Raw genomic sequence first — 21,740 nt, 5'->3', positions numbered from 1 at the left:
CAGAGGTTTACATTCGCATTTGAACCAATCAATACATGAAGGCATTAAGTGGTATTTAGACTGCCTCTCTAGGGAACAAGATGGGCTGCTGGAATCATTTGAGCATGGGCAGGGAGGATGCTTCTAGAACTGGGAAATCCTCAGAGCTCTGAAGTGGGGGCCCTGGATGAATGCCCCAACTCCAGCCCTGCTCAAGACTCAGGCCTCAAGCTGGAGGCAGACTGGACTGAAGGAGGGATCCCACAGAAACGGCCACATTTCAGTTTCAATGTTGTCTTTATCCTTCTCCATGGGGATGATGTATTGAAAGAAAAAAAAACCTACTGCATTGACTTGGCTTGAAAGAAAAGATTGTATTTGAAAAGAACAGATGGTGCTAAAAAGTTATTGGAAGGAAGAGAGAGTTAGGAAACCAAATTCCAGATTCCCACTGGCTGCTGGTGGGTGATGTGCCCGCATCTCCTTACAGAAAGAGTTAGAAAGGCAAAATGATCACCTGGGACTCTAATCACAGAAAATCCACCACCCACCCTGCCAGAAAGATTGTCTGGCAAGTATGTGGAGTGGAAAAACCCCACTGGGATCCCCTCCTGTGGTCTCTTCTCTAACTCTAAGTGATTCCTGGAATGCCGGCACCATCCACACTCTCTCTCCTCTCACTTGCCCTGCCCAGAATTCAGCTGGGTCCCTCCCCACAGCTCCCTGGTGAGGGATGCTCAGCAGATGCTGGAGGAGGTGGTGGCTTGCATGGGATCTAATCCAAAATTCAGAGAAACAGAAAGAGGAAATTCAGGATTCTCAGGGTCACTACTTGTGATTAGAAGTTTTCTCTCGCTTGATTTTTATTTTTTATTTTTTTGGTCTGGATAATCAGTGTTTTTTCCTTTAAAAAGAAGAAAAAACTACTGATGCATCTTCTATGTATTTTTTATACAAACCAGAGCAAAGAAGAATCCCTCTTAGATAATACTACTGGGACCAATTGTTTGGGAATCAACTTAGATCCTTAAATGTTTTATTTTAATTTGCAACTTCTAAATGCATGCTAATTCACCAATGCTTGATGTAGTGCCAAATTAGTGTGGTGTGGTCTGTTGATTAGAGTTCCTCATTGTCTTTCTCATAAATCACATTCATAACACCTCATCCATGATGTTCAGTCTCCGTTTCTTTAAAATGGAAATAATTTTAAAACTTGTGAAGTAATCTGAAGGCTCTCTGGAGGCTTTCCGGATTTTTAAGATTTGTTTCCTGATCTTTCTGTTGCCCCATTCACACCTAATTCAACAGTAATTATTTGTAGTGACTCACCAGCTACCAGTCCTTCCAAAGTATTCAAATGTTGTCCTGTGTATTTCATCCACTTAATGAATACAGCTGGCATAAACAGTTTCAGAAACTGTAGGGGCGGAAAGGTGTGTCACTCTTCCTTACCCATCACAAAGGTCACTCTGGACACTCCTAGGACAAAAGACAGGAAAGCAAGAGGAAAGCAAAACAAATTGGTTTAATCAAAATTTTACGTTACTTGGGAACCTTCAGAAATGAAGACCCGATGTCTTTGTTTGGTTTGATGAAGCCATTGCAGAAGGGGATGGGACAGAAAGGGGATGATCCAGTGGTGACAGACTTAGGGGGAAACCTAGCAACCCTGTGGGTTCAGATTCTCCTTGGCCTCCCTGTCTAGCATTTCTTCCTCCTGGGTGTGGAACAGGACCCCTGTGGAATGAAGGTCTTCAAGGCCACAGGGAGAGAATAACCATTCTAGTTTTATGGCTTGCTCCAGGGGAGAGGGGTGCTAGCTCCTATGACTGACTTTGGGGAAGAGGAATTCTGGTTTCTACAACTCACTTCAAGGGAGAAAGGGGCGGGAGACAGGAGGAGAGGAGAAGGTCAGAGAGAACTTGCTTCTGAGACCCTTCCAATGTCCTTCATTTCAAAGGACTCAGCATGCCAAGGGGCCATACTTTTGGGTATCATGTTCTGCATCTGACAGAATAAGCATAACTGACTCTCAGTGGGTGTGGAACTCAAATGATTGGAGTAGGGAGTCTAGGGGTACTGAAGAATAAACTTGAGCACTCAGTAACCTTGGGCATTCAGTGACCTTGAACTTTCAGTGACCTTGGACACTCAGTGACCTTGAGCATTCAGTGACCTTGAACATTCAGTAACCTTGAACTTTGAGTGATCTTAAACACAGTAACCTTAAATACTCGGTAACCTTGAACATTGAACCTCAGTAACATTGAACATTCAGTGACCTTGAACACTCAGTAACCTTGACCACTCAGCAACCTTGAACATTCAGAGTGCACAGGGTATTTCATGGCATGTAAAATGTAGAGCTTGTGCTAATCCAGCAAGCAAATTAGTCACACAGAGGCCAGTTAAGAACACTTCTACTACTATGTTTTTCTGACAACTGTGGCTATGATCAGTCTACTCCTCCCCATCCCGATTGCAATGATTTAGAGGCTAAGTCTGTAGAGGTAGACTCTTCGTCTCCTGCTTTCTGGCCTGGTATACAGAATGAAGGAAAAATGCTCAGCCACGGCCAGGGTGGACATCAGCCCCCCACAAGCCTGCATATTCCAATTCAGATTCTAAAGATGCAGAGGTCAAGTAGAAAAGGAATAGGGTAGCCTGAGGCAACACTGAAAGGGGACGAAATATCTGCAGGATGCACCCTTTATTAGTATGCTATTCTTCAAACACGACCCACCTCTGACCCACCAAAAGCTCTTCTAAAAAATGAGTTACTTGCATTTGGCATACATTTAAACCTATGTGCATTATAGTAGGAAGTGCCAGAGTTTTGAAGATAGTCTTGGGTTCACATTGCCTCCTAGTACTTACTACATGAACCAGCTGTGTCAGCTCTCTGAGCCTCAATTTTCTCTCATAAAATAGGGGTGATGATATGTTTCATGCATTTGTTAGGAAAATTAAATAAGATTTTCATATTTAATGGAAGGAGCCCTGAAAACCTTTATGTATGGAATGGGAGGCTCTTTTCCAAAACCCCCAAATCCCACCACATAGTCAATCTCTTATTTCACCTTATAAGATCATCAGCCACATTGGATTTAGGAGAGAAAAGAAACACTAGCGTAATAATAACAACAGCATCTGCTAATGCTTATTGAGTGCTAACTACATGCCTACATATCTCAACCCATGTGATCTTCACAACACCCCTTTATGAGTCAATTATTATTCCCACTTCTTAATTACAAAATTCAGGCACAGAGAGGTTAGGTTAGGTAGCTGGCCTAAGGTCACACAGCCAATAAAAGGCAGAATTGAGACTATAAAACTCCCAGTGGGGGTGGAACTCAAGTGATGAGAGCAGGAGGTCCAGGGGCCTGAGGTCACACAGCCAATAAAAGTCTGGCTGCTTAATTATTATATTTCTCTTGAAAGAAGGAAAGGAAAAGGGAGGGAGGAATAGAAGCAAGAAAGAGAGGAGGGAGAGAGGGAGGGAGGGAATGAGGGAGGAGAGAAAAAAAGGGGAAGTTAGAAGAAGCTCAAAAGAGGCTAGGAGGGCCGAGTGCAGTGGCTTATGCCTGTAACCCCAAAGGAAGCACTTTGGGAGGCCGAGGTGGGCGGGTCACCTGAGGTCAGGAGTTCGAGACCAACCTGGCCAACATGGGGAAACCCCATCTCAACTATAGATATAAAAATTAGCTGGGCATGATGGCACATACCTGTAATCCCAGCTACTTGGGAGGCTGAGACATGAGAATCACTTGAGCCAGGAGCAGAGGTTGCAGTGAGCCGAGATTGTGCCACTGCACTTCAGCCTGGGTGACAGAGTGACACTCCACCCCTGTCCCCTTCCCCCCCCCCCAAAAAAGGAGGCTAGGAAAAGGAGCTCAGGACCATTTATGTTGTCTTTGTTCCAAAACATGTGAAAATAATTAGGGAAATGCAGTTTGGAACATCTTCTATGCCTCTACCTCAGGAAGGCTGGCCTACTTTCCAGATCCCAGTCACCCACTTAACATCTCTGATGAAATGAAAACTGCTTTACAGCTGACAATGCTAAGGTCTCAACAAGCAGACCTGCGGCCCCAGGGAACCCCTCCCTGCCTTGGCCCCTCCTACAGAGCTTGGAGCCCCCCCTTAGCCTCAGAGCAGCTCTTCTCCACCCTGGGCCATTGGGAGCCAGATCCCCACTCAACCTGAAACCTCTTCCTATCACAGCTGATCCTCTTCAGAGCACATTCATCTAACTTGTGGGAAAATATGAAGGGCAAGTGAATAGCAAAGCCAAGGCTACTTGGATAAAAGACTCCATGCCACATGCCACGTGTAATTATTATTATAGAAAATTAATAAGCAACAAAGGACTTCACACTAAAATTTACATTGATCTAGCATTTTTCCCCTGCTATCTCCCATAAAAATGCTTTAAATGCAGGCTGATTTAATGGAAACAATAAAAAATTGTGCTGAATGGTTTATATTTGCTACAGAATTACTACAAAGTATATTTTAAGGAAAACTTGAAAGTTATGTGGGTTTTTTTTCCTGTAGGATAAGATTAGAGAGAGAGGTTCAATTGGTTCCCGCCCCCCCTTTCTTTCTATATTGATCTAGACAAACTCCCACAGGCTCAGTTCTTTGTTTCTAACAAATCTTCACACCTTCACACCTTGTCCAGACACTTGTCAAGAGAGATTCTTAGCAAAGGCACATGTGGAGGAATGCCAGCAGTGTGGCCTGAGTCTTGACAGGGTTATGCTTGATAATAATCGTCATCACGTGATTGTGTTCTATGTGGCAGGGACTTGGCTAGTTATCTAATTTATGTGGCTTTTGTCATTGTCGATCTCACCTGTGAGTTTGGCCATCCCAGCTAGGGGGTCAGTCACCACCTGAATGACTTGGTGCTCATGACCAGCACAGGACATGAGGATGGCCACATCGTGTAGCTTCAGGTCCCCAGCCATGTTCATCAGAGCCAGAAATAGAAATAAAGCCTCGGGGCCGGGCGCGGTGGCTCAAGCCTGTAATCCCAGCACTTTGGGAGGCCAAGACGGGCGGATCACGAGGTCAGGAGATCGAGACCATCCTGGCTAACACGGTGAAACCCCATCTCTACTAAAAATACAAAAAACTAGCCGGGCGAGGTGGCGGCGCCTGTAGTCCCAGCTACTCGGGAGGCTGAGGCAGGAGAATGGCGTGAACCCGGGAGGCGGAGCTTGCAGTGAGCTGAGATCTGGCCACTGCACTCCAGCCTGGGTGACAGAGTGAGACTCCGTCTCAAAAAAAAAAAAAAGAAAGAAAGAAAAAAGAAATAAAGCCTCGGAAAAATAGTTTCTAACCTCAAGGAGCTTAAATGACAGAATAAAATGGTATTCTAAAGATTGTAGAGGCATGCCAACCTGCATTTAAAACTCAGCTATAAGCAGTGCATATAGTAGGACTTTAATAAGTTTTAACTCTTGTTGGTCATATTATTAAGGTGCTGTATGTAGTATTCACATTGACTTGGTCCAAGCCCGACCTGCATTGGAGAGAACATTTATGCAACAGATGGTAACTGTCCTAGTTGAGAACTCAGGTATCCTCCAGGTCTCAATTACATAATTCTCTGGTTCCTTCTGATTTGCTCTTGGCAAATGAAGGCCAAGAGTTATGTGATGAGCTATGTAGTAATAATGCAACCGCCAAAGTTCCCCAGTCTTTGCGTTTCTCCTAACAGGGAAGGTATCATTATCATGTGAATAGATGACAGCTAGTGTTCATGAATTGACATGAATGTTTGGATTAACTCAGCTCCACTGCAATATAAATTTTGACCAAGAGTGTCAGAAACTTGTCTGATTTAACGGAAATATGTTCATTTGTCCTCTCAATCAACAAATATTTTTTGAGTGTCTATGATGTATAAAGCATTGGAGACATGTGATGAATGATCTACCATTCTGGCATTAAGGAGGTGGGAAGACAAGACACAGAAGTCATCCTTCCTGTAGAGGACAATGGAAAACATTGGCATGCGCAAGACTGGACCACCTGTTCTCCAAACACGTACTGCCTATGTGGCCTCTGCTCATGTGCTCAGGCCAGTCTCTCTGTCTGCATTGTCCTTTTCCTAATTCCTGACCCCTCTTCACAACCCATCCTCAAGATACTCCTATCCTGACCTCCCATTTGGAGACATCGCTTTGGCCTCTGCTTCAATAGCATATGGTGCCTACACCTCTCACTTGCCTCTTCTATGCTGCCATTCACTAAAAATCTTGGTACATATGTTTATTCTTTCTCACCAGTCTGTAAGCTCCTTGAGAACAAGGCTAAATCCTAGACCCTTAGCGTCCCTAGAGCATCCAATACTTTAGCTAGTGTGCAACAGTGCACCAGTAAATATCTGAGAAATGGAATGTGACTCAACAAATGCTAACCAAGAACTAGACACAAAGCATCTTTTCATGTCCTACAGGAAGATGCAAAGGTAAAGAAGAAGCTTTTACTCTAAGTGAGGTGGCGGCCTTTGGAGGATTCTGAGAGGAAGGGTGATCTGCTATCATAGTCAAATCCTAATACATCTCGTTGTAGGGATGTTCTAACATAACTTGTTGGAGTTGTTTTTAACATATAAAGATGCATTTAACCAAGTTTTTCTTTATTTAAACAAATGTGATGGCTGCTATTCATAAATTACAGTACCTTTCTCACCCTCTTTTACTATATTCCTTTCTACTTTGACTCTCATAAATGAATTGAGATGCCGACATTTGCAAGGACCAGTGTCATTCCATGGAGAATGCAGTGGTTTCCATAGGAATAGCTCCACTTATGGAACTCCTACTGTGTGCTAAGAGCTATTACTTTGCATACATCCTTCTCAAAAATACTTACAACAATCCAGCAAGTTAGGCATTATGACCTCCATCTTAAAAACAGGAAAACTGGAGCTCAGAGGAGTTAAATCCTTTGCCTAAGGTCGTAGCTTAGGATGGTGGATGGTGGAGCTGAGAGCTGAATCTAGGCCTTTCCTTGCTACACTGCAGCAGCTAAACCCATCTCAGAAAGGCATTCCTTTGAAAAGGATGTAGGGTTTGAGGGCTCACTTATGTGAGCTAGCCCTATGTCAACATGATGCCCATCAAGATATTGCACAGAAGCAAAGTATGACATGTTCCCTGTCTTGTCAACTGCCACTCATGGTCCTCACATGCTGTCATAAAGTGTCCCTTCATTCTGGGCTTAAAATAACTCGGTGCCTTTGCCCTCTTGAGTCACAGCTGCCAACCTTTCAATCTCATCATTGGCTTGCCTTGTATCAGATGTGCCAGACAGTTTTCTTTAAACATATAGAGCTAAGCTGGTAGGGAGCCATGGCAGCCTTAGAAATTATTTTTGTTTCCATGTTAGGGCTTCTTATGATTTTTTGGGAGATTTTTCTGACAGTGTTTTTCACTATCTGGCTGGTGGGTCTATCCTGAAAACCCAAATTGATGATCCCTCTAGCAATGCTAAGTAGATATATTCTTCTCTATCTCTGTGATTTTAGGGAAATGAAATGCAATTGATTGTATCGACTGATCCATAGGTTGCATTGTCTCTTTTGCTTGCAGTCATGGAGCAATAATATGCTTTATTTTCATCTTAAGTCTGCAGGTAACTCAATGTGTGACCTTGAGCAAGTCTTCACTTCTCCAACGAGGGTGAAACTGAGTCTCTTTGCAGAAATAAATCTGTGATTCTGTGATTAATCATTCTCCTCTCATCTCTGTGGGATATTATTTGTCAATTGGAGCTTTCAGGGCTTTCATAAAATGTTTTGTTGCTAGGACTCCTGCAATCAGCTAAGGAAGTATAGATATCAGATCAATAAAGACCCTTAGGGAACTTTTAATTCAATGCCTGCATTTTGCTGATGAGGAAACTAAAACCCAAAGAGGTGCAGGGACTTGCCCAAGCCCATGCAAATCCACAACCAGAATCCAGGACTCAGCTCCCAATTCAGTGGCCTTTCTACATATCACTTCTAGCCTGTCGGTCAGAAATGGACCTTGATATTCACAAGCCAACCCTCCTGCCTTTTTTGATGGACTCTAACGTACTCATTATCATATAGGCACTCTGCAAAAATGGGTGGTCAGTGTTTTTCTCAAAAAATTCATGCAAAATTGGAGACAGAATACAATTGATCGGAAAACATACAACATTTCTGTCATTTTTGGAGAGAAGTGCCTTATTCAAAGTCATCAGGCAAATGAGGGGCAGAGCCAGAACTGGAACTGGAGAGCTCCAGAGAGACACAGGGAAGATAATGGATTGTGACAAGCTGTCCATACAGTCCTCTGGCTTCCTAAAGTCCAGATGGACACCCCACACTGTCACATTGATTGATGGAAGCACCAGTGATAAGACAGTCACAAATCCCCAACACATGGAACCAGCTGCACGTTTGTTTCCAGGAGGCTCTAGGTCAGAACATAACCTTCCCTTCTGCAAGCCTAAGTAGAGTTGCCACCAGCCGAAGGAACAAAAGCAGGACCCAAATAGGCTCATTCTGTGACCACGCAGGTGTAAGCAAAGAAAATGGAGGCAGACCAAGAAGAGAGTTTAGATTTATTTTTCACTGGGTTTTTGGTGGTCTCTTAAACAAATCTGACCCTAGGTATAAGCTTGCCCTTTTCTAGTCCCAACTTCCCTGGATATAAAATACATGTTTGGCAACTGCTCTGGAAGTTATTAAAGCAGCAGTAAACTATGGGAGGCCAGAGAATTTCAGACAAAAGTTATTGCATCGGTAACTCAGAAACTAATTCCTAAAACTCTTGACACATTTATCCAGAGGGCTAGTGCCAATATAGAAATGGAAATCATTGTCAAGGGCCACTGTGTACCTGGAATTAAAATCCATCATTCCTCAGAGCAGAGAGCTATGATTTTGGCAGAATATGAATACTCCTGCCTTTCACCACCATCTTTCCTCAAAAATAGGTCCTTTATTTTTCAGAAGAACAAGACAAATTCTGGTCTTTTTGTCTTTTTGTTTGTCTCCTTAAGAACCCCTTGTTTACATATTCTTTTCAAATATTACTTTCTTTGACAGTCCCTCATTTAAACCAAAAGGCCTCCTTTTCCTTCAATTGCACCTGTTTTATTGTGGATGGAAATCCTGCTGGGTACAGTAACAGAGAACAAACTTTACAGCAGCAATAATCCCTTCTACAGCATCTATTGTGGGGAAACTCAATACACTTTTATTAAATGGCTGAAGAATTGGCTTCAGTGATCTGAATTAACTACAGAGAACAGCGATAGGGAAGAAGACTACCTCCTTCATTCAGCAGACACCCACTGCATGCCAGACACCAGAGATATAAAGCTACCAGCCAGGAGCACCACACTGAAAGAGATGGTGGATTGTCTTAGGCAATGCCTTCATCAAAAGTTAGCAAAGGCAGAAAAGATTTGATGGGAACTAGTGTTAGCAAGCACATGCAGAAATGGGCCCCCGATTCACTGTGGGAGGATTGACAATATGCCTAAATGTGTACACACTTTGACTGATTCTAGGAATTTGTCCTTAGGCCATATTTAGACAAGTACACAGAGTTAGCTTCGGCATAATCATGATCAAGAGCAATGCACAAATCATTAAAAACGCAATCATTGAAATGATAATGTAATCTATATTGTCTTGTGACGTACCGTCAAGTGACCTAGTGCAACCACAGAGTATATGTACTATGGTCTCATTCATGAAAAATTAAAATGGATTAAAATGGACAAGTTGGACTTGATGCAGTGGCTCACACTGCAGTTTCAGCACTTTGGGAGGCTGAGGCAGGTGGATGGCTTGAACCCAGGAATTGGAGATCAGCCTGGGTAACACAGTGAGACCCTGTCTCTACAAAAAAACACCAAAATTAGCCAGGTTTGGTGGCTCGCAGCTGTAGTCTCAGCTACTCAGGAGGCTGAGGTAGGAGGATTAACTAAACCTGGGGAGGTCAAGCCTGCAATGAGCTGTGATCACACCACTGCACTCCTGCCTGGACAATAGAGCAAGATACTGTCTCAAGACAGAAAAAAAAAAAAAAAAAAAAAACTGACAGGTTGTTCCCTTAGGTGGTGACTATGGTTATTGCTGGACAATGGTATTTTAGGTGACTTTTACTTTCCATTATCAGCCTTTCTGAATTGTTGGATTTTCAATGCTTTTTATTTTTTACAGTGAGCATCACTACATTTAGGGGGTGGAAATGTTTTTAAAAATTTAATGGAAAGCTAGTTTTTCCCTTATTCCTTTACCACTTGTACCGCCATACCAAAGCCCAACCTAGTGGTAAAAAAAGTGAAATATTGTGATGATTTCATAGATGTATAAATAAGCCAAAAGCCACCATCAAATCATACACTTTTTTTTGAGACAGAGTCTCTATCACCAGGCTGGAATGCAGTGGCGATCTCTGCTCACTGCAACCTCCGCCTCCCTGGTTCAAGTGATTCTCCTGCCTCAGCCTCCCGAGTAGCTGGGACTACAGGTGCGCGCCACCACACCCAGCTAATTTTTGTATTTTTAGCAGAGACGGAGTTTCACCATGTTGGGCATGATGGTCTCTATCTCTTGACCTCGTGATCCGCCCACCTCGGCCTCCCAAAGTGACACTTTTTGTACATGTAATTTTATTATACATGAATTATACCTCAATAAAGTTGTTAAGGAAAGAAAATATGAAATAATCTAGGTAATTTTTATTTTCCACACAAACCACTCAAAATAAGTAAATAAATACACACACACACACTTGCAGACATTTATGAATCAATGTTGGAAAGTAAATTTGATGGTCCAATCAGTGACAGGAGCCTATTTCAAGAGGTTAACAGCATGAGCAAGGTGTAAAAGCGTTCATTTGTTGTCTATTCTCTGACAGTGTCAGTATCCTTCATTATAGGTGGCGCCGAGCTCGCCATCTCGCCTGCTTCCATCTTTATCTGTTTGCACTTTTTACAAAGTCCACGTCAATCTTAGGTACCTTTTACCCCAAAATACATGCTTCGGTGCGCTTTAATTTTCCTGCAGTAAATAAATAGCTCTTACTAGCTTCCCTGTTAAGTAACTGTAGAACAAACCTGAGGGTTCCGAGACTTTCTATCAGATAAAACTCTGAAAACGAATCATTCTTTCTAGAGATAATTATGAATAGAGTGACAAATGTTTTGAAGACATTTCCTTGAGTCTGCTGGCAGGTTTTCTCAAGTATATATTTTCTTTCTTGTGATACTAGCTACTGAAATAGTCCAAAGAGCTGAATTTGCCTTAAACAGAATATGACAAAAGAAATGCCAGTGGTGAGAGTGGGTTTGCGAATTGGATCTCTAAGTTCGCTGGACTAAAAGAAAATAAGTGTTTGATTGTTGCTGTCAGAGTCACCGTCCTCAGTGCCGCTTAGAGTCCCATCTCTTGGTGCCCATGAAGAATGTGAGCCCTGAAGTCCCTGCAAGGACGTGACCCTGTCCACATGTTACGCCTAATTCTCATAACTGTTTCTCTATGCTTTTCTCCCCTGCTTTCCAATGCAACCAGTTGGACAGTGCTCCAGGGAAGAATCGGGCGCCCAGACAACCCCTTTCGAGTGGCCCTGGAATACGTCTCCAGTGGAAACCGCAGCTTGTCTGCAGTGGACTTCTTTGCCCTGAAGAACTGCAGTGAAGGTATCTGAATCTGGCTTTCCCACTCTCCTTGGTAGCCTATTGTGTTAGATGTGTCAATAACCTGCAACCGTGTTTAGCTGGGAATGCACACACTTATGAAGAAAAGTCTAGAGTGGGCTGGGTGCTGTAGCTCACACCTGTAATCCCAGCACTTTGGGAGGCCAAGGCAGGTGGATCACTTGAGGTCAGGAGTTCAAGACCAGCCTGGCCAACACGGCAAAACCCTGTCTCTACTAAAAATACAAAAATTAGCCGGGCGTGTGATGTGCACCTGTAATCCCAACTGCTTGGGAGGCTGAGGCAGGGAAATTGCTTCAACCCAGGAGACAGAGGTTGCAGTGAGCCAAGATTGCGCCTTTGCACTCCAGCCTGGGCAACAGAATGAGACCCCATCTCAAAAAAAAAAAAAAGTCTAGAGTGTTTTAGGGGCTAGTTCTAAATGACATCAGGTGATCCATATCCCAGATAATGAATTTCAAAGAGCTGGTATAAAATTATATCTTCCTTGAGAACACATAGGCACATAGACAGGAATAGCAGACATTGGGACCTACCGGAGGGCGGAAGGTGGAGGGTGGGAGGAGGGAGAGGATCAGGGGCCCAAGAATGAAATGTGGAGCCAGAAGAAGCCTGAGGCCCTCTCAGACCTCAATTCTCAGTTTAGACTATTCATGAATAACTTTGAAGGCCCATATCCCACAGTCATCTGTCCCATGTACAGGCCTGGATTTGAACTTTGTGCTTCTGGGAAGTGGTGTGTGAAAGGAATTCTCTTACGGAGGAAGCCTTACTGACCCCCCGCCAACCCAGCTTCTTTTGCCCCTGTGGCTTGCAGGAAATTGCTGGCCTTGCAGGAAATTTTATGGTGTGTTTTGTTTTCGTTGTTTAATCAAAACTGGTTTATGTGTGGGGAAAAGAAAAATCACCATAATGTGATAGATTGAACCACAGTTCAAGTTGAAAAGGTGGTTAACCTATGATATGAGGCAATGTATGAGAAACGTGGTTTGGGAGCAAGCCAGGAGCTTGTACAAATGTTTCTGCACTCATGAACTTGAAGATTTGTGAATGTCTCTGGACATCATCAGTCCTCACAGATGTCAAGGATCTATGTACCATACAAAAGAGGCCATCTGTTGAAATGGAACCAGTTAACAAGAATGTGACAGGGAGAAGGTATCAATTCCCAGAATGTTCTCATTTGATCATCATTAGGAAAAGGGAATAAGAAACTACAAAATTCCAGATATCAGGCCCACTACAAATACTCCTGCAAAAATTTCTTGACCTGAAAACATTCTTTGCATGTTAAAATCAAGAATCTCAACCTATAGATGTTTTCTCCCTTGCCCTGCAACTCCCTCTCACCTAAAAATATTCATCCCCCATAGCCTGTGTTGCATTTGCGGTGAGTCTGTTCCAGAGACCCATTCCTTGTCTGCTTTTCTACCTTTACAAAACCAATAGAGTTGACCTCCCTAAACTCTCTCTAATGATCCAGAAAGTTTCCGCTGGCAGGGCACCCTCTTAGAAGAGGGAGAAGATGAGTCTTCCTCTGATTCCCTAGAGAAAGTGGCTTGGCCCAGATACCTGGAGAAGTTCTCATGGTCCAACTTCCTTCTTTCAGTCGCTCTAGGTCCAAGAACAGATGGTCTCCATGAGGAGACAAATGTTCTCTGTGTTTCTTCTCTGGGTCAGACCACCTGTAGTCAACAACGGATGTGGAGGAATTGATATGGATGTGTAAGGCAGAGAATAGTGAAGAACAAGGTGATCTCAGTGTTTGCTTAGAACTTCTAAATTTCCTTCCCATAGAAAACAAATTCAAGTGCACATCAGTAGGCATAGACAAATTGCAGACATAAGAATCATCCTAAAATTATACTCATATTTAAAGGGAAGGGGTTACTTTAAAGGCATACTCAATGCCTATTTGATGTAGCCAAATGTCTAGGTTTTCTGAGGTAATTGCTTTGGTTAAGCCAGAAGAAGAGGGGATAAGAGGAGAAAAATGGTGTCTTTGAAGGAGGTGAATAGGGCTGGCGACATTACTGGCCAGAACTGTACGTAGGTCTGCAGGATGCCTGGTCTATTTTTCTGATAAGAACTTGGTCCCTTCATAATGAGGCACAGACAGAGCACAAGGGGAAACACAACTGTAGAACTCCACAGCTCTTCCTTGGTCCACTGCAGAGACGTGCCATTTTAGTTCATCTGGAGAAGCCTCAAGGAGACATGGGACAATTCTCCCCGCCTAGGAGATAATATCTATCTGTGGGTGTCATCAAGACAGAGGCCATTCCTATATCCTCTCTACATCATTACACTTACCACAGTGTGTGACACTAGGTAGGTGCTCAGTTCATCTCAGCTGATATGGACTAATGGCAAAAAGCTAATGCTGACAGAGCACTCGCCATGCACAAAGGCAAGCGTCAATGCCTTTATGTGTTACCTCATGCAAGCTTTACAATAATGCTGTAAAGCAGGGACTAGTATACTCATTTTACAGATGGGGAAACTGAAGCTCACAGAAGTTTCAAAACTTTCCAAGGTCATTGAGTTAGTGAAAGGTGGAGTCAAACTCGATTCCAAGTTGATCTGGTGACAAAGCCAGTATTTCTGTCTAGACACTTGATATGGTTTGGATTTGTGTCCTCCCCTCCCCACCACATTTCATGTTGAATTGTAATCCTCAATGTTGAAGGAGGCTTATGCCTGTAATCCCAACACTTTGTGAGGCTGAGGTGGGCGGATTACCTGAGGTAGGGAGTTCGAGACCAGCCTGACCAACATGGAGAAACCCTGTCTCCACTAAAAATACAAAAAAAAAAAAAAAAAAAAGTAGCCGGGGTGGTGGCGCATGCCTGTAATCCCAGCTACTTGGGAGGCTGAGGCAGGAGAATTGCTTGAACCTAGGAGGCGGAGGTTGCAGTGAGCTGAGATTGCGCCACTGCACTCCAGCCTGGGCAACAAGAGCGAAACTCTGTCTCAAAAGAAAAAAACAAAAACAAAAGTGTGCAGTGGCAGGGCACGGAGGTTCACGCCTGTAATCCCAGCACTTTGGGAGGCCAAGGCGGGTGGATCACGAGGTCAAGAGATCGAGACCATCCTGGCCAACATGGTGAAACCCCGTCTCTACTAAAAATACAAAAATTAGCTGGGCATGGTGGTGGGTGCCTGTAGTCCCAGCTACCCGGGAGGTTGAGACAGAAGAATCACATGAACCCAGGAAGCAGAGGTTACAGTAAGCCAAGATCGTGCCACTGCACTCCAGCCTGGTGACAGAGCAAGACTCCGTCTTTAAAAAAAAAAAAAAAAAAAAAAAGGTGTGCAGCACCTTCCTCATTGCTCTCTTCCTCCTGCTTTAGCCATGTAGGATGTGCCTGCTTCCCTTTTGCCTTCTACCGTGATTGCAGGTTTCCTAAGGCCTCCCCAGCCATGCTTCCTGTACAGCCTGTGGAACCATGAACCAATTAAACCTCTTTTCTTTATAGATTACCCAGTCTCAGGTATTTCTTTACAGCAGTGTGAGAATGGACTAATACAATACTACTGTTGCTGTCTCTTGGATCTACCCCTCTGACTTCATATTCTCAGCTGTGTGTCTTATTCTTCCTATATTCTTCATATATGCAGACTTGAACTTTGGCAGCAGCCAGCTGGTCTCGCTAATACCATTCCATCTTCCACATGTTGCCAGATAAATCTCCTCAATATTACTCCTTCCCTTGTGGCACTTTCATGTGACACAGGTCATTTCTTATTGCCTCCCACATCAGAAAATAATAGAATAAGGGGCCTAGACTGGACCACCTCACTCATTTCCTGGGGCCAGGAAATGTCATTTGCAACTACAGAAATTCTCCTTGGAAGACTTTATTCTCTACATCTAAATTTAGTAGGTGTTTTATAATCATTTCCCATTTAATCATTTTGGAATCCTAACTTGAAGTTCAAGACCTTGTCTTACATTTCTTTTATTTCTCCAGTGAGCAGCTAGCATGGTGCTAAACACATAGAAAACACCACACAAATACACGTTGACTGATTGGTTAATCAATCAATTGATAAATACTGCACCTTCTTTTATAGCTTTGGGCTATTACCCTACTACTTCCAAAAGAAAGTAGCTGTGAGTAGAAATGGCTCAGAATAGGTTTTTCCCTGAAAGACCAGTGAAAGAGCAGCTTACACAATCAGCACAGACAAGAGAGACATCAGCCCCCAGAGACACCCATGCCTGGCTCCCAGGGAAACCTTAGCCCATTCACAAAAACCTGTCTTGAGCAGACAACCCAGAGCAATAGGATCACACAGGACACTCACTGGGACCCCTCAGGTTCAGAGGTGCCTACAGAAACACATATGTCAGAACGGGAAAGACTAGCTTCTTGAAAGGGATTTGAAAAGGGCCAGGGTCCCAGGCGTGGTGGCTCACACCTGTAATCCCAGCACTTTGGGAGGCCAAGGTGGGCGGATCACCTGAGGTCAGGAGTTCGAGACCAGCCTGGCCAACATGATGAAACCCCATCTTTACTAAAAATACAAAACAAAAAGAAAAAAAAATAGCCAGGCATGGTGGCATGCACCTGTAGTCTCAGCTACTCGGGAGGCTGAGGCAGAAGCTTGAACCTGGGAGGCAGAGGTTGCAGTGAGCTGAGATAGTACCATTGTACTCCAGCCTGGGCAACAGAACAAGACTCTGCAAGAAAAAAAGAAAGAAAGAAAGAAAGGGGGGGAGGGGAGGGGAGGATCAGCGTGGCTCCGAACAGCTCGTAAAAATGCATGGCATTGCAAACCCTCATCTAGCACTTCCACGCACTAGGCCCTGTTCTAAGCATGGGCATGGTACATATATTAACTCATTCAATCCTTACAACAATGCTATGAAGTATGTAATATTATTATTATCATTATTATTCCCATTATATGGATAGAGAAATCAAGGCACGGAGACCTAAGTAATTTCCCCAAAGTCACACAGCTGGTATTGAAATGGAGCCATCTGGCTCCAAAATCCATGTTCTTAGCTACCACACCTTGCTGTGTGCATAGAAGATCTCTGCTGGAAAGGACACCAGAAACATCGAATCTGTCTCCCTTGCCATGTAGAAATTGAATGAACAAAGACCCAAAGATTTTCCTTGAAGTGTGATACACTAAATTACTGACCAGCCCAAGGTGCTTTCTGCCTCCACCTTATGGTTGTCAAGTTCTCAATTTTTCTAAGAAATCAATTCAGTATTTCCCTTTCCCAGCTTGGATTGGTCAGAGGCAGTTGAGATGGACCACTGCCACCAGTCAACATGAAGACAAGGAGCTGCAAAGGAGCTCCCCCATGAAAAACAAGGAGATGGGATAGCTCCTGTGTGAGCCTACATACATTTTATAGCAGGCCTCTATAGCTCCTCTTCTCTTTCATGAACCTACAAGAAACACATCTGAGGTTTCCCAGGCCACAGCCACATTCAGCTCACTAACAGATTTCTCAAAAGAAGTAATCTTCTTGGTTCCTTACTCTACTGAGATAATTTCATACACATTGCTTCTGATTCATTCATTAGAGAGGATGTCATAACCTTCAACTTACCCAAGAGAAGTTATTTCTCTAACTTCTCTGGCTCAGGAAGGTGAAGGAATCCAAAGTGTCAAATGCAGTCCCATGATTATGGATACCTTGAAACACATGTCCCCAAAGAGTTGGAGATGCACAAACACCATTTTTTAACTTCTCCGGGGCTAAAATGAGGGTATTTGAACTCGACCCATGGTCTTCAAACCTTTTCTAGAGCCTGAAGCCTTAATTAAAACAAAGTCTTATATGGAAGCCCAGTATATAAAATGATACAAGTACAGTTCTCTTTGGGGGGACCCAGAACCCACCTGCTCCACAGCCCTCGACATTCCCCCTCAATGGGGCTTCATGTAATACATTTTAAGAACCACTGGACAGTCTGATTCTCAGCTCTTTTTTTTTTTTTTTTTTTTGAGATATAGTCTCACTCTGTCTCCCAGGCTGGAGTACAGTAGCGCCATCTCAGCTCACTGCAACCTCTGCCTCCTGGGTTCAAGGGATTCTCCTGCCTCAACCTCCTGAGTAGCTGGGATTACAGGCGCACGCCACCACACCTGGCTAATTTTTGTATTTTTAGTAGAGACAGGGTTTCACCATGTTGGTCAGGCTGGTCTCGAACTCCTGACTTTGTGATCTGCCCACCCTGGCCTCCCAAAGTGCTGGGATTACAGGTATGAGCCACCACACCCGGCCTCAGCTCTCCTATTAACTCCAGTCTTTATGATCCGGTCCTGGATGTTACACTATTTAAAATATGAAAACCAAAAATAGGTAGATTAACTGTATCTTCTTTAAAAAGCTAGGGCTTAGCACAAGGCTATTAGACTTTGAATATGGGCCATTTTCACAAAAGGCAAGTTCTCGTCCGGGTGGGTCCTGGCTTTGAGGTGCTGGGTATGTAGCTAGTATAAATATTTCCAGGAAAAAATGGGTAGCATCCCCTAACCTTGTCCCCCCTCTCTCTCCTCCTTCTCCACCAAAGACAATGGAGGATATCTTTCTTAGCCTGAAAGGGGACAAGAGGAAATGAGAGAAGCTGAACAAATAAATTCAGATCTTTGGCCAACCATGTGGAACGAATCAACATCTAGAGTAGGCTCCAAAATCCAGCTGGGTAAATGAGGGATTACTTCATGGGCTCCTGGCAGCCTGACCCAAACTGGGCATTTTCTCTTCCAACAGCAAGCAATGCCTCAGCAGGATTCTCAGTCTGTGCTTGTAAAATGTAGATCACAGTGGCACTCTGTCTTGGGGCTGCCAGGAAAAAACTCTGTATGTAGCAGGCTCAGCTATCCATCCATCCTTGCATCCACTCATCCATGCCACAGACATTTTCTGAGAAAGTACTAAACTGGATGCATACTGACATTAATATAAAATAGTTGTTTCTGTCTTAGGACTGAATTTTGGTGTGGTTGCTTTAACATTTCCATTCCACTTTGCATAGAACTGTTCCTTAGAGGTCATCTTTGACTTATATTTAATTTACACCCTAAACCTAAGAGTTGTGAGAGTTAGTGCAAAGTAAGTGCAAATCTTACAAAGAGTTTGTAAGAGTTAAAGAAAGAGGAAAGAAACACAAAATGCAGCTCAACGGTTAAAAACAGATTTATTTTATAGAAAATAAACCTGAGAGGGGCTTCTGGCTGATTTTGGTCAGGAACACTTTCTCTTATAGACTAAGAGTATATATTAGTCTTAGGGTGAGTGGGCTTATCAGAAGCTTGGAATGTTTCTGTGTAGGGGAGAAGTTTTATGGGGGTGTTGGAATTTCTCTGGATGGAGGGGAGGTTATCTTGGGGCTGACATCTTTCCAGTCAGAGAGAGACTATCTTGGGGCTAGCATGTCTCTGGTTGGGGAGGAGTTTGGAATGTTTCTTGTCAGAGATGTTATTTGTGGTTTATGGTCATGCTGACCTTGGCCATTAGGCTGATGTCCTTTGGATTTAGGTGGTTTTTGATTAAGGTGAACTTTAGGATAAGGTGCTTGTCCAAGATGGCAGTGTTCCTCCTCTGTCAGTATTGAATAGGTGTTCCATTCCTGAAGATGTCTTCCTCCAAGGTAGTTCCAACATTCCTTTCTCAGAAAGACCACAGAATGAGCGCTGAACCAGAATCAGAAAACATGGATTTAAGTCTCCTTCCTACCTCTTACTTGCCATAGACTAGCCATCACTCCAAATCATTAAAGATTTCCCTCATAACTAGAACATAGATTGGGTTTGTTTTTGTCTTTTTCATTTAAAATAGGGATAACAGCGTATCAATAGTTGTCTCAAAATTGACCTCCTGCTGAGGATCAGTGAGAAGGTGGCTGTGGAGGTGCCTTATAAATGATGCCATGAGCTACTTAACCTCTCTGGGCCTCGCCTCGCCTGAAGCTTTTGAATACTAACCTGCTTCTTTGATGCTGCTGTTTCTCGTGAAAAAATTTTCATTCACAATAACAAACTGGCTCCTCTGAGGCCTCCTGCAAAGCTTTGTGATGTTAATTATTGACCTAATACCAAGAGGGTGATGAGAGCCACACACTGCCAACCTGGGGAGGTGCCACCACCTGGATCAGTCACTTCAGGGGACTCAATCAGCCATGCAATGGTGGGCTTTATTGCTTGGAAATGATCACCAAGGAGAAATCGCAGTCACGACCTTAGTATCTTCACTTAGTTCTTGTGCCTAACTCCAGGTGGATGTTCAACTCCATTTTCAAAATGCTCTCCTTCCTAACTCCCTATTTCCAAAATCTCCTGTCCTTAACTTACTGTGGACTGAACCATTTAAAAGATAAGCATGAAAATTATGATTTCATCAGCCACTGAGATCTGCTTGCATTTCTCAAACGTCCCTCCCCAGCTCAAGCTTTGGTTCCATCTGCGCCCCCCTGCAGTGCACTCTCCATCTTTCAAAGACCCGCACGTCTTTCAAACCCCAGCTCAAATGTATTTTCTCTAAGTCTCCGCTCAGAATTGTTTCCATGTATGTCTATTTTAGAACCATCTACTTCTCTCCACAGTTATTTATGTGTCTCACTCAATAGATGCTAAGTTCCTAAAATCAAAGACTGTCTTTTTTTTAAATCTCTGTATCCCAATTAGCAGCGAAGTGCCTTTTTTTTTTTTTTTCATGGCAAGCACTCAATAAAGGTTTGCTTATTCCAATGCAGGAGAAAGATTAGAGGCTTTGGAATCAGACTGAATGAATTTGGAATGCCAGCTCCATCACTTACCACCTTTTTGAGCTTGGAAAAGTTTCCTAAATCTATGAGCTTTCATTTTCTCATCAGGAAATACATAATTATAGGTTTGTTGGGAAATTAAAACAGATATTGCGTGCAGAGCTCCTAGCACAATGCTTGGCACAATACATGTTCTCATCCTCTCTCTGGCATCCCTTGACTAAGCTGAATCTCTTAATTCTAGAACCAGAGCTGAATAATTCGGCACAACTATCCTGGGGTATGTTTACAGGTTCACACCCGCCTTTTGCCTTTCCATCTGTGCCTTGCCGGAGCCATTATGCAAAGGGAAAATTTACCTCTTTTCCAGCAGAGATTCTGATAGCCCAGACTTGCTTTCTGATTGCAAAGGCAGCTGCTTCTCTTGCCTCCTAAGACCTATGCTCTTATGCCTGATAAAGTCATTTTGTTTTTACCTTGGTGACTGGATGCAAAGAGTCCTTTGTGCCACACAAAAGAGTAATCCTGCTTAATTCTGTAGAGGTAGTTGGAGGCAGGAGAGAGGTCTTTTCAAATGCCTGTCACACCGCCTCCCTTGAGGAAGACTGGAATCCAAAACAGTCAGGCGGAAGCAGACGGAACCAGGAAGGAAATTCACTGGTCTTTCCTCTCTCCACCAGTGCCTAGCTACTGTTGGCAAAGAAGTTCTTACTTTGGAATGGCTTATCCATAATTATTAATAAAGCCAATTTTTAAATGCCCCACAAAGTGCTTAGAAACAATGCCTGCTTGGGCAACTATTTTAAATATTCGATCATTGGAACTTGCCCAGAAATGGGGGCAGACACAAAAGGTTTTTAAATATAAATAAATAAAGAATGAGTGTGCCGAGGTCATTGTACTCCCAGAAGAAAATTACTTTCAAATTACAACTACATAAAGGAAATAATTGAAAAGATTAATCACACTAAAATAATTGGTCTATTTTACAAGTAATTTGGAGCAATACTCAGTCATTGACATCAATGTCTAGTAGTAAAATAGTAATGAATTTCATTCTCTGACTAATGTATTTATTTTATTAATGGTAATAAATGGTGTTGTTACCGCTTATAAATATTTCATAACTTTTAATTCATTAAAATGTTCAATGAATTTCCAAAAGTATTTATTAGTTTTACATAATCCTTAGTATTCAATGTGCAATTGCCACTTTGCCTGGGTAATTAAAAATATTATTGTTTTGGGTAATGGGACTCCCTTTGAATGCGAAGGATTAGGCTCCAGTTATTAATGAGA

General features: G+C 43.1%; 1 protein-coding gene across 1 annotated transcript in view; it reads left to right on the top strand.

Annotated features, from left to right (window-relative positions):
* The window catches only part of ALK (ALK receptor tyrosine kinase), a 767,947-nt gene that overhangs the window by 553,277 nt on the left and 192,930 nt on the right, over window positions 1-21,740 (top strand). Inside the window, exon 5 of the mRNA XM_030921204.1 lies at window positions 11,561-11,688. Coding sequence (XP_030777064.1) covers window positions 11,561-11,688 — 128 coding nt within the window. The remainder of the gene's footprint in view (window positions 1-11,560; window positions 11,689-21,740) is intronic.

Source organism: Rhinopithecus roxellana, chromosome 17 (assembly GCF_007565055.1).
Source record: "Rhinopithecus roxellana isolate Shanxi Qingling chromosome 17, ASM756505v1, whole genome shotgun sequence".
NCBI lineage: Eukaryota > Metazoa > Chordata > Mammalia > Primates > Cercopithecidae > Rhinopithecus > Rhinopithecus roxellana.
Note: the sequence above shows the minus strand (reverse complement) of the source record. Positions and strands in the feature narration are given on the sequence as shown.